At 36.3% G+C, this 13,279-nt stretch overlaps 1 protein-coding gene across 4 annotated transcripts in view; it reads left to right on the forward strand.

Annotated features, from left to right (window-relative positions):
* The window catches only part of Akap10 (A-kinase anchoring protein 10), a 59,293-nt gene extending 47,588 nt beyond the window's left edge, over positions 1-11,705 (forward strand). For 2 of the 4 annotated variants that reach the window (XM_076869287.1, XM_076869288.1), the window contains exons 13-14: positions 5,333-5,385; positions 5,516-5,847. In XM_076869287.1, the coding sequence (XP_076725402.1) occupies positions 5,333-5,385; positions 5,516-5,704 (242 nt within the window). In that variant the 3' untranslated portion in view covers positions 5,705-5,847. Of the gene's footprint in view, positions 1-5,332; positions 5,386-5,515; positions 5,848-5,958; positions 6,074-10,954 lie in introns of those variants that run through there. The other 2 variants (XR_013092637.1, XM_076869289.1) reach the window with 2 other exon arrangements.
* The last annotated feature ends 1,574 nt before the right edge of the window (positions 11,706-13,279 follow it).

Consider the following 13,279-nt stretch of genomic DNA (forward strand, 5'->3'; position numbering starts at 1 on the left):
ATATCTGGAAGAAGAGAGTTCTTGGCTAAAGAAACAAGGGACAAGACCATTGTGGCTGGAGTGCAGTGAGCAAAGGGATGAGTGGTAGAAGGTGAGTGAGAGACCATGGCAAGGACTGGAAAGTATTGGGGAAACATGGGAGGTTGGATCAGGGAAGCAACATAATGTGACTTATGTGTTAAAGGGATTGCTCTGGCAGCTGTTTGGAAATAAAGTGTCGAGCTTTAAGAGAGGCAGAGAAACAAAACATTCTTGTCAGAATCTAAGTAAGGGAGGATAGTTGTAGATTAAGCTTAAGTGAAGATTAGGCTGCAAGTGGGCTATATTTGAAGGTAGAGGCAGTAGGTTCGTATCTCTATCAGCAAGCCCATCCACCAGTTTACTGGCATTATTACTTTAATCAAGATGTGCCTATATAAAGTTACAAATAGGAGTTTGTTGAATACATCCACATATCTTGGTTCTTCCTTTGGTTTTCCAGATGTCTCTTTTTAAGTATTTTTTGGTAATATAGGAGCACAGAGATTGCATTCATTCACTAAGAAGGCATTTAAATGATTCCTATGTGCCAGCACTGTGCTAGATGTCAAAGATGATATAAATAGGAGGATATAACCTCTGTCTGTTTTTACTGTAGCTTGGTTTCTTCCTTATGACCAGACTTGTGAAACAATCAGGCTAAGAACCCTGCAGAATGTTCAACCTTCTGGATTTTCCTGATTATATTATTTATGTTATTGCTTCATTCCCAGCATTTTTTTCTTTTTTTTAAATATATTTACTTTTTAAATTTTTTTTTAAAGAGAGAGTGAGAGAGAGAGAGAGAGAATTTTTTTAATATTTATTTTTTAGTCTCGGGCCGCACGCATGCCAGGCGAGCGTGCTACCCCTTGAGCCACATCCCCAGCCCTTAAATTTTTTATTTAAATTATAGATGGATCTTTATTTTATTTATTTATATGTAATGCTGACAGTCAAACCCAGTACCTCTTCATAGCATTTCTTGAAAACTAGAAGTTATACCTGAAATTTTTAAAAAAAAATTTTTTTTTGATATAGATGGACACATTACCTTTATTTTATTTATTTATTTTTATGCGGTGCTGAGGATCAAAGCCAGTGCCTCACGCATCCTGGGCAAGCACTCTACCACTGAGCTACAACCCCAGCCTCTACACTGGAAATTTTGATGGTTCAAGTAACATGTCATAAATTATAAGTGCTATGATATGTGATTTATATTTCTACACACACACACATTTTTGCAGTGCTAGGGAACTCAGAACCTCTCATAGGCTAGATGAGAGTTCCCTGTACCACTGAGCTACACCTGTACACCCCCTGCCATACATATATAATATTTTAAAAAGACTATATTGGTGTATACATTTAAAAATCACCTGAAAATATATGCACAAAATTCAGCAGCAGTTACTTTAAGTATAAGAAGAGGGAAGGTACCTTTTACTTTTTATTATAACCTTTCCTCCCACGTTTTGAATTTCCTTACATTGTGCCTATGTCACTTCACCCCTTTCCCCATGGCTTCTTGAGCCACTTGAAATAAAATCTCTCCTCTTATTGTGACTTATGAATGTCCCCTTCTGTCTCTATTACCTTACTATGAACTACTCTTTCTTTCACAGACTAAGCTCTAATTCAACTATCCTTTATTCTTTTTCTGAGGTTTCTTTACATTTAGGGCCTCTGCAGCTGCTATTTTCCTCTGCCATGACTTTCATGCCACAACTGGCTCCTCCTTTTCTCAGCATAGTCTCTTCAGAGAGCCCTTTCCAACCCTCAAGATCTAAAATCATCTGTACTACTAACATACCACTTCTTTCTTATTCATTGACTGAAATTATTTGCATACATTCTTATAATCTATTTTTCTCATAACTGGAATATTGCCTCTGTGAGAGAAGAGATTTTATCTGTCTTATTTGGCACTATAATCTCCAATTTTAAAATTATGCCAGGTACATAGTAGATAGTTACTTATTCAATATTTTTTGATTTATTAATTGATCTTTAAGAATTCCATTAGAGGGGCTGGGGATGTGGCTCAAGAGGTAGCGCGCTTGCCTGGCATGCGTGAGGCCCGGGTTCGATCCTCAGCACCAGCACCACATACAAACAAAGATGTTGTGTCCGTTGAGAACTAAAAAATAAATATTAAAAAAATTCTCTCTCTCTCAAGACATGAGTTCGATCCACTGTACCACCAAAAAAAAAAAAAAAAAAAGTTATTAGAGATTATGGGTGACAAAATTCTGGACTACGTAATTCCATTTAAGAAAAAATATCCAGGAGCTGGGGTTATGGCTCAGCAGTAGAGCACATGCCTTGCATGTGTGAGGCACTGGGTTCGATCCTCAGCACTACATAAAAACAAATAAACAAAATAAAGGTATATTAAAAAAGAGATAATACATTTTTTAAAAATCCAATTCCTAGCACCACAGAATAAAGAAAAAAAAAATTTGTTAAATTTGGCTGCCTTTTGCACACTGAGACCCTAAATTTTCTTACCCAGATTACTTTCTTCTTACGATACTCACAGAGGCTCCCCTCTCTTCTCACACCCAAATAATGAATATTTCTTAGCATTTTCAAGCTCATGCAATTTAGATAATACATTGATATATACCACCTCCCCATTCTATAGATGAAGTAATTAAGAAATGGGGACATGTAATTTGTTCAGAATACTGTCTTGATAGTAGTTGTTTACAGTTCAATTTCCCCTTCATTTACTTTCTTCTCCTTCCTTGTTAAGTATAGCTGGACAGAATGTTTGTCATTTACCAGCCTGTAGTTTTAATTTGGGTTTTGCATCTCTGATAATACAGCACTGAGGAAGAAAAGGTAGAATTTTGAGAAGAGTATATCTCAGAGGCTTTTTAACAAGGTAATTTAAAAAGTTACATTCAAAATCATCTTGGAGAAAGTGTAACAGGAAGGAATTATAAAAAAAATATAAGGGGGAGAAATGAATTACAGTAGAGGGGGTAGAGAGAGAAGAGGGGAGGGGAGGGGGGATAGTAGAGGATAGGAAAGGCAGCAGAATACAACAGACAGTAGTATGGCAATATGTAAATCAATGGATGTGTAACTGATGTGATTCTGCAATCTGTATACGGGGTAAAAATGGGAGTTCATATCCCACTTGAATCAAAGTGTGAAATATGATATATCAAGAACTATGTAATGTTTTGAACAACCAACAATAAAAATTAATTTAAAAAAAAAAAAAAAAGAAGTTTCCTCAGGAAAGTTTCCTCTGCCAAATGGGGAGACTAAGACTTACAGCTTTAGGAAAAAAATATATGATCTCTTTTCTTATTCCTTATGATAGATTTTTAACACATACTTATTTGTCTTTATATAGTGTCTGTATTGTTAAATGAAAAGCTAATGAGATAACAAAAAAAAAAAAAAAGAAGGAATTATAGAAAGATGTTGTGAGCTAAAATAAGAATGAATTGTAGTTGGGGAGCCATTGGTGTCAGAAAACACAATGCAGCAGGATTAGGAGTAATTAGAAGAGGATTTGAAGTGAATTGGAAAGAAGGTCAGATTCATGAGGCTTCCAAGGATAAGTTCAAGAGACTGCATTTCAAGATGGAATTTGGTAGCATTTTTACTGTGCCAGCAATGGAACCTAGTGAGTTCCCCATGTAAGCTAGGCAAGTACTCTGCTGCTGAGCCACATCGCCAGCCCTATGTTGAGTAGTTTAACATAGGTTCTTTGAAAGAAAAATTTAAGAGAACACACCAAAAAAAAAGAGTAGATAAGAGGCAGATGAGTTTATAACATGTTAAATTTGAGATTCTTTTATATAATTTGGAAATAAGGATTTGATGCTCAAGGAGGAAATTCTGAATTATTTGCATATTAAAGGAAGTTAAGGCCATAGAAGGGAATGAGATGTCCAGAAGATTACAAGTTGGAAAAAAGGCGGGGGAGGGGGGGTGCTGACAATGGGGATCCTGGATAAACTCCATGTTAAAGGGGGAACACAGAATAGTCATGGAAGATATAGGTATTAGAGGTAAAGAACAGAGTGTCAATAGGAAAGAGACTGTCAGTAGTGTGACTCTGCAGATAAGCCTGATGAGAAAGCAGTGTATTGATTAATTGAACAGCTGGGTGAAATTTTAGGCAAAGCATTTAACACTGTGGCTCTGTTTGTCCTCATTGACAGTAAAATTTGACCAGACCAGTATTTGACTGTATTTGAAGTTGAGTTATACTATGGCTTGGATAGAGATGACTATTTGAAATTTGGTTCTCATCCAGTTTATTTAGGTAGTCCAACTTATAACATGATCTGTACTAGAAGACTGTATAGGAACTGGTCTAAAGGTTTAAAAATATAATAAATGTATTGTTATCTGCAGGGTTTCTGATCTCACGACTAAAAGGCTCAGGGGTCACTCGAGTTAAACTGGGCTAACTGGGCTGCATGAAATAACCACACAAGAGACACAATACCTTTTTCTTTGGGGTCACTGTGATGGCTCCTCTGACCTTAAGGGTTCACAGAAAGAGAGAGAGAGCACACGCTGACCCCTTTTATTGAGGAGAAGTTATTTAAATGAGGCAAGGGGTCAGGTTTCAGGGGGCTGAGTCTATCTTCATGATGTCCACTGTTAGCAGGTTGACTGACACCTGGGTAGGCCACACCCAAGGGCACAGTAAGAGAAGGGGACACACACAAGGCACTTCCATGGAAGATTCTATCCTAAACAGGGCAAGGGATTATATTACAAAGGAACAGGTGAGCGTAGCTTCACCCATGGGGCTGTAGCAAGACACATCCATGCACAAGACACTGACCCTCAAACTCAAGAAGGGTGGGGAAAGCTCTGCCACATTTCTGCAACTGAGCACCTCAGCACCCAGCCGGGGATTGTAACTCAGTCATGTGTAAGGTTGGTCTCCCACAGTTATCTCCTGATGTATTGCTAGTTTCTTACCTAAGATCAGTGTCCTGGTTAGATGGGTTTTTTTGTTTGTTTGTTTTAATGTTTACTGTAAATTTGACACTAGATAATAATTCTTTCATCAGGTAAGGAGAGTAGGAAAAAAAATCTAGAATTCTGAAATAGCTTTTCAAAAGCACTTCTATGATATTTGTAAGGTAAATACTTTGTTATGGAACATACAAACATACTTGGTTTTTACCAATGGTAATATTCCTTAATGTTTTGGATGGGATCATACTAGAAAAGAATATCCATGTCTAAAAGTAACAGCTTTTAAATAAGAGCATTTTTAATGTAAAATTATGTATGAAATCTGTATTCAATTTTGTTTTGTTACTAGGATCCATGTTCTCACAAGCTATGAAGAAGTGGGTACAAGGAAATACTGATGAGGTAAATTCTACTTTTAGTATAAAAAGATCCCTTTTATAAATGCTACCCTTTTCTAAGAAAGGTTTTAAGTTTTCTCTTTCTTTAGTTCCCATGTTTAAACAGCTTAACATATCTGTGCTCCCTTATCCAGAATATAACAAGAAAAGAAAGGCCCTTCTTAGCAACTATGAATTACATGGTGATGATAAGAATGATTCTAGACCACGGGACTTCAATACAGAGACTATGGCCATTGAAGGATATCGATCCAATCAAATTTCCATCAATCAGTAGGCATGGATCATATTGCAGAAACAAAAGCTGTCCTTCCCCACTCTGATTTTACTTTCAAAAATGGAGGCTTGCTTGAATAGCCATCTCTCATGGAGAGATGGGAGTAGAAAATGTAAAGTGTTAGATTTTGACCTTCTAACACAAAAGTAGTCATATTGGCTGACTCTAGAAAATAATGCCTGACTCTAGAAAAAATACATGGAGAAATATTTGTTATTAAAATTATATGTCTATATGATTGATTTTAGACCTCTGATTATGTGCATCTTGATCCATCTAATGAATAACCATTATCAACAGTTTAAATTACTTCCTTTAGGCCCAAGAAGAGCTAGCTTGGAAGATCGCTAAAATGATAGTTAGTGATGTTATGCAGCAGGCTCAGTATGATCAACCTATGGGGACATCTACAAAGGTAAGGATGATTTCTGTTCTGAGTTAGCTTGTATAAAACTGAAAAGAATTATATTCCAAATGTATAAAAATTAAAAAGGACATAGGGTACATCTGTGTGAAGGAATTGCCTTCTCATTATAAATAATTATAAAACTGATAAACTAAAAACAACATTTTCAAATATTGAACAGTAGGCAATATAGTACTATAATCCTTGAGAGGAGAATAATTTTGAAGTGATACTTCCTTCACTGATTAGAAACAGTTTACAAAGTACAGAGAGGGAAAAACCAAACAGTGCCCGATAGGTTTACTGAATTAAGGAATTAGAAGTCAAAGTTGGAAGAGCTGTTGTGACTAGAAGTTATAGGACAAGGTACCAGAAAAGAGGGAGTGGCCTAGAAAGTGAGCTGCAGAGGAGAGTCCTCTCAAGTCCTTGGCCAAATACTAATCTCTGTATATGTGAAGTAAAAATGCACATATCTAGGGAAAGAATCCCTAGAAGTTAAAATGCTAGGTCATTCTGGCCATAATATTATATAAAACATTGCGTAGTGTCCTCACAAAGGTTATGTTTTATTAAATTAGCCCTAGTAATTTTAAACTTGACCAAGTTTAAAAGCAAATTTTGAAAGGATTGAAATGCTCTATGAATAAAAACTGCATGCCAAGACAATCTTCCTTAAAGGAATACAACAAAATTTAGCACTCCACAGTATAAAGTTACAATGTTTATCATCTAATCAAAAATTACTAAGCATGAAAGGAAGCGTAGACTGGACCCATAACCAGGGAAGATTCAGTCATAGAAACAGGCTCAGAAATGAGAAAGATGCTGAAATTAGCAAAGGCCATAAAACAACTAGTTTAAAAAAACTCAAATGGAATTTCTTGAAATAAAAAAATATTGTATCTGACCTGGCACAGTGGTATACGCCTGTAATCCCAGTGGCTCTGGAGGCGGAGGCAGGAGGATCACAAGTTCAAAGCCAGCCTCAGCAATTTAGCGAGGCACTAAGCAACCCAGCCAGACCCTGTTTCTAAATAAAATACAAATAGGTCTGGGGTAGAGTGACCCTGAGTTTAATTCCCCCCCACCAAAAAAAAAATTATATCAAGTGAAAAATACTGCATGAGATAAATACCTGCTTAGAAGCCATAAAAGGATTAGTGAAAAACAGTGGAAACTATCCAAAAAGAAGTACAACAGAAAGAAGACTGGGAAGAAAAAAGTATAATCCCGATTACTCAGAGTGTGAGGCAAGAGGATCACAAGTTCAAGGTCAGCCTCAGCATGTTAGCAAAATCCTGCCTCAAAAATAAAAAATGAAAAGGACGGGGGATGTGTTTAGCATGATAGAGTGACCCTGGGTTCAGTCACTAGTGAGGGCTGGGGAGGGAAACTGAACAAATAATGATTAAAATTTTTCATATTTGATGAAAATAAAAATAATAGTCTTGTCAAAATGCAAACAAGCCAGAAGATAGCTGAACCAACATCTTTAATATCCAAGAAGAAAAACAGCCTAAACAGTGAAGATATCTTTTTAAATGAAATAAAAATAAAGACTTTTATCAAATGAAACCTTAAAGAAATTCATTTTTTGCAGACCTACAATTAAAATAAATCTTAAGAAAGTTCTTCAAGGAGGACAGAGTGGTACCAGCTAGAAATTTCATCTGTAAATAAATGAGAAACTAAGTTGATCTTGTTCCCCCACCCCTTTCTTTTTTCTTTTACATATTTTACTGGGAATTGAATCTAAGGGCTGGCACATGCTAGACAAATGTTCTACCATTGAGGTACATCACCAGCCCTATTTTATTTTAATTTTTATTTTGAGACAGGGTCTTGCTGGTTGATCAGGCTGGCCTTGAATTTGTTCGTTCTTCTTTTTCTTCTGATGAAGGAATTTTATCCAGAATACATAAAGAATCCTTAAACTTGAGGGTGCAGTGACACAGGTAATCCCAGTGTCTTGAGAACTAAGGCAGGAGGATTAAAAGTTCAAAGCCAGCCTTAGCAATTTAGAGTCTGTCTCAAAATAAAAAAGTTTGGGGACGTGGTTCAGTGATTAAGTACCTCTGCATTCAATCTCCAGTTGCCCTCCCCTGCCCAAAAAAGAATCCTTCAAATCCTAAGATTGGCAATATGATTTTTTAAAAATATTTATTTCTTAATTGTAGTTGGACACAATATCTTTGTTTATTTATATGTGGTGCTGAGGATCAAACCCAGGACCTTGCATGTGCTAGGCGAGCACTCTACCACTGAGCCACAACCCCAGCCCAGCAATATGATTTTTTTAATGGATAAGAACAAACACTACACAGAGAAGATATATGGATATCAAATACTCACATGCATAAGGCACCCAATATCATTTTTTTAGGGAAATGCAAATTAAAGTTAGTGATATTCCACTACATACCCAAAAGAAAGTTAAGATTAAAAAGAGTGACATTAATTACCATGTATTAGCAAGAATGTACAACAATTTTATTATTGGTGGGAATGAAAAAGGACAGCAAACACTTTGAAAAACAGTTTGGCAATTTCTTATAAAGTTAATTGTAAATTAACTAGCCCGATATATTTTCTTGGGAAATCTGGTGTATAATTTTTTTTTGTAAGTTTTTTTCTTCTTAGACTGATCATACTCCTCAGAGAAAACTCAAGATATCTAAAGTGTAGGCTGCCAGGTTTTTAGGAGCAAAATAGGGCAAAAGAGGGCTCAGTGTTATATTCACCCCTTCCTTGATCACCCTTTTCTCAGTACAGCATCCTTGCCCTCAGGTGTGTCTGACCTACTTTGCTCAGAGATCTCAGGCTTTTCTGCTGGCATTAGGGGTAGTTGCCTGACTGGATAGTTTATAGAGTAATCCATTTAGGTGTTTCTAATTCTAACTTTTAACAAGTTCTCATGCTTGTACCCACTCTCATTCCCCTTATTGGGTACAGGTGCCATCACTTTCCCAGGCAAGGTTGCTCCTCAGCTTCTCTAGTTTTAGGATTGAGATTTTCAATTCTGCAAAAGCTGATTTCAAGAAGGAACAAGCTTGGTTTGGTGGCACATACCTGTAATCCCAGTGATTGCAAGTTCAAGGCCAACCTCAGCAACTTAGTGAGACCCTGTCTTAAAAATCAAAGTGTCTGGGGTTGTGGCTCAGTGGTAGAGTACCCCTGCATTCAGTCCCCAGTACCACACACACACACACAAATCCTTTTTATTTATTTATTTTTTTAATTTTCTATAATGCTAACAATTGAACCAGGGCCTTGAGCATGCTAGGTAAGCATTCTATCACTGAACTATACCCCTAACCCCCCCCCCCAAAAAAAAATATGTGCAGTGACAGCATATATCCCTTAGTAGGTTAGAGGGCTTGAATTTGGTTTAGGTCCAGCATCACTCTTTCCCTGCTAAATGTCTAACTTTTTCCTCTGAGAACTGTCATTACCAAACTTGGTTTAATTGTGAACTTTTCACTGGGCTGATTCATACCAAAGCCCTATTCATTTTTGCAGACTCTATCCTTTTTTCTGTGTAAGGGTGATAATTTTTGTCTATATTTATCTTTTGGCTCAGGCAAACCTAAAATAGTAAAGAGCAAACTAAAGGTGTATGAAGACATACAAGGTAGTTATTTTTGTGATTCTCCATTGTCAGGTTGATGATCAAATGTTTGAATAAGAAAATGTTCTTTAGAAACTATTTTGGAAAGCAAATGTTTATAATTCAGGTTTTTCATTTGAGTTGTGTATTTAGATTTTATTACCACATGCTTTTCATTTTTAGGATATATGGGTATATTTTGCTGTCTTTTATATTTTGAGCCTCCTAGGCCTTGTCTTTGGCTTGTCAGGGCATCTATCTGTCCTACCTGTCCCTCAGAGATCAGAGGTTTATTGCTATGAAACAACAACAACAAAAGCAAAAAAAAACCAAAAAACAAAAAACCACTAAGCTAGCAGGACTAGCTGAATCTGTTTAATTAATTAATTAATTTTACAGTGCTGGGTGTCAGTGGCTTCACGAATGCTGTCCAAATGTTCCACTACCAGACTGTCCCCAAGCTTTTGAATCCATTTTTAGGCAATATGGGTGACCTTTTGCAAGTGACTTTGCTTCTTCAGTACCTCATTTCCTCTCAATAGATTAGAGAGATTGCATAAGAACACCTCAAAAGATCCCCTTCTAATTCTCATTCCATGACTTTATGAAAATGAGCAATCTCTAGACCCATGAGGATCGCTCAGTCTGTTTAGCCCATGTTGATTCCTCCCTCTGCTTTGAACCTCCAACTCTGCATTTGCCTATAGAATATGCTTAGACATTTTGTGTGAACTACCTCACATCATTACTGAATTGTTTGATGAGCATTTGCCATCAAACAATTGTTTCTGCAATGTTTGTTTCTTCCCCAGTACTCTAAATAAAAGAGACACTCAGTCTTGTGAGCTTTGTGGTATTACATATTATGGTTTTACTGTCTTCTAATGAGTCCCTGTGGTCAGTTATTTTGGATATTTGATGTTTATACCTGTTACAAACAACATTTTTATGAATGTTTTGTAAGTATTTACCTTCTCTTATACTGTAGGGTCAATTTCCAGAAGTAGAATTACTCTGTCATTAAGTGAAACCATTTTTCATTCTGATATTGCCAAAACAAAAAGATTCAAGCAAGTACTTAACCTCTTTAAACTTCCATGCACTCATATGTAAATGAGGAGATTTATATTTTACTTCTCAAGACTTTAGTCAGTTTCTGAACTGTCATAAGTTCTGATGTATAGTAAACACTGAGTAAATGATTGCCTTCTTCTTTAGTCTGTATTGATAATATGTTACTTGTTACAGAGATGTTACTTTATACTTTTTCTTTTTCTTTTCAGCTATGACTCAAGAACTGAGATAAAGGAAATCTGCTTTTGAAGTATAAGAGAACTTTTTTTCCTTTGGTTGGATTCTTCAACACAGCCAATGAAAACAGCACTGTATTTCTTTTCACTGATATAACACTGTTATTTCCAGGAATGAATGGGAGACAATCCTAGACTTCCACCATATTGAAGAGTAACATGTAGACATAAATGATGCACATGATGTTCATACAGTGAGTCACAAAGCTACAAAGTGGTATTGTTTACATTACTAGAAAATTATTAGTTTTCCAATGGCAATAACCCATGTATGAGAGAGTTAGCCCACTGAAATAGACAGGGACCACATCCTGTGAGAGGCAGATAAGCATAGAGCTGATATTTGGTGCACATTCTTAGAGCAGGAGTCCATCTCAAGCAGAATTATAAAATGTGGCAGAGGTGCTTTGCTTTGTCCTCCTAAAATTAACAGGTGAGTCAGCCCCACTCAGAGTCAGGCAGCTCTCAGTGGCAATGTGTGGAACTGGGTGAGAGTTCCTTGTGTAGTCTTCTTCATAGAAGCATTAATTTAGAAAGAAACAGACAAATCGCAGGTCATGTTTCAGTGACATTGTCCTTTCCTTTGGTGGCAGCATATCCTTAAAACCAGTCTCTCCCTGTTAACAAAAGGGCAAATTTAGTTTACTTTGAGCATTAGGTCTTGCTCCTTTGGAGCAAGCAGCAACATTTACTACGCTCCAGTTGCTTAACTTCCCTTTCAGAATACATGTGGGAGGAAAGACATAAGGATCACTCCAGTTTTTTCCCTGTGGTACCTCAAACAAAATGTTTATTCACAGATTATAATTTTGTTTTTTAAAGTGGGGAGAAAAGTACTCAACTTGTTTGATTGCCTCCCCCATTTTTTGCTGTGAGTGGGAAGTGTGCAGTGGTGGTTTTTTTCTTTTTGTCTTCAGTACAGAAAGACTCACTCATTGCCCTTCTGCTCAGGCGGCTTTGCATTGGGACTGCACAGCCATCAGCAAGGTGGCCCAGTTGACATGCACACTCCGCCAGCCACACCATGCCAGTGCTTCCTCTCTGTGTCTAAATGAAGGGATAGAATGTTCTCTTAGGTGTTACTGCTTTTGCTCAGACTTTGCAAAAAAGAAGAAGAGAAAAAAAAAGGATATATATATATATATATGCATAAATATATAACTATTAATCACCTCTCTCCTTGAGAAAGTCTTGATTGAATAGAGAATTTATTCATTGCAATATTGATTGTATAGAGGCACACTGTTTCATCAACAGAAGAAGCAAAAAGGCTGTGTATAAGTTTTTGGTACTATGTACCACCTCTGTTCTTATAAAGCTGAAGTATTCATGTACTTAAACCATATTCTATTTAATTGTGTTTGATTTTAAATATATATATATATGAATTATATTTAAAATGGTGTCAGCTTTCTGCTTTCAGGGCATTTATGGCTCTTCTGTTGAAATTTATTGATCCCGCCTAATATTTCCATTTGCTTTACAAAAACCCAGAATACAAGCCACTACTGGATTTAGCCTTGTGTTTGGAGTGTAGGCATAGACTTGAAGTCTTTATTAGGTGTATATACTGTGATTAATTTATTTTGTTCTTTTAGCAAAATATTTCCATCCATTTCACATTGCTTCAAACTTTAAATAGGAGAAAAGCAATATAAAGGTCTTAGAATTAAATGTGGTTTGGGGTAACTGTTGCTGCCTCTGCATGTTTTGGACTAACAATTTCTGTAAAACTCTAGGCTATTCAAACTTAGTGCTTTCAATTAAGATAATTTCTAGTCATTTCTTTGTATACATTTTGTGCTTCTGAGTTGGAGATGCCAGTAGTCATAAACTTCTTATAAAGACAAGATTAGCAAGTTTGAGATTTGGTTACCCTTTTCTGCCTCACCTGCTATGAAACACAGAAGCAGCTTTGGTCTGAAATTATTAGCCAGATTTTATATTTGATCTAACGTAAGTCCTTGTGATCCTTTTAAAATTGGAATGGAATTCATCAATTATTGAGCAATTGCTGTGTTCCAGGTTCTATGCATTGTGCCCATAAAATATAATTCCCTGGCAGGGTTTTTATAGATGCAAGTAATCAGTTGTACACTCTTTATCATGTCATTAACATCAACTCATTGTTTAAAAAGTAAAAATAATAGTGAGAAAGTGATACTTTTTGTAATTTGGTGTCTTTATCACACCTTTATAAATTTGATGAGAGTGAAAAGCATTGTCAGCCAAATCCAGTGAAGAGCAATAAAACAGGGAGCAATTTATTGTAACTTTTTCTATTGGGGTCCAATATTC

The sequence above is a fragment of the Callospermophilus lateralis genome, chromosome 11, assembly GCF_048772815.1.
Source record: "Callospermophilus lateralis isolate mCalLat2 chromosome 11, mCalLat2.hap1, whole genome shotgun sequence".
NCBI classification, from domain to species: Eukaryota; Metazoa; Chordata; class Mammalia; order Rodentia; family Sciuridae; genus Callospermophilus; species Callospermophilus lateralis.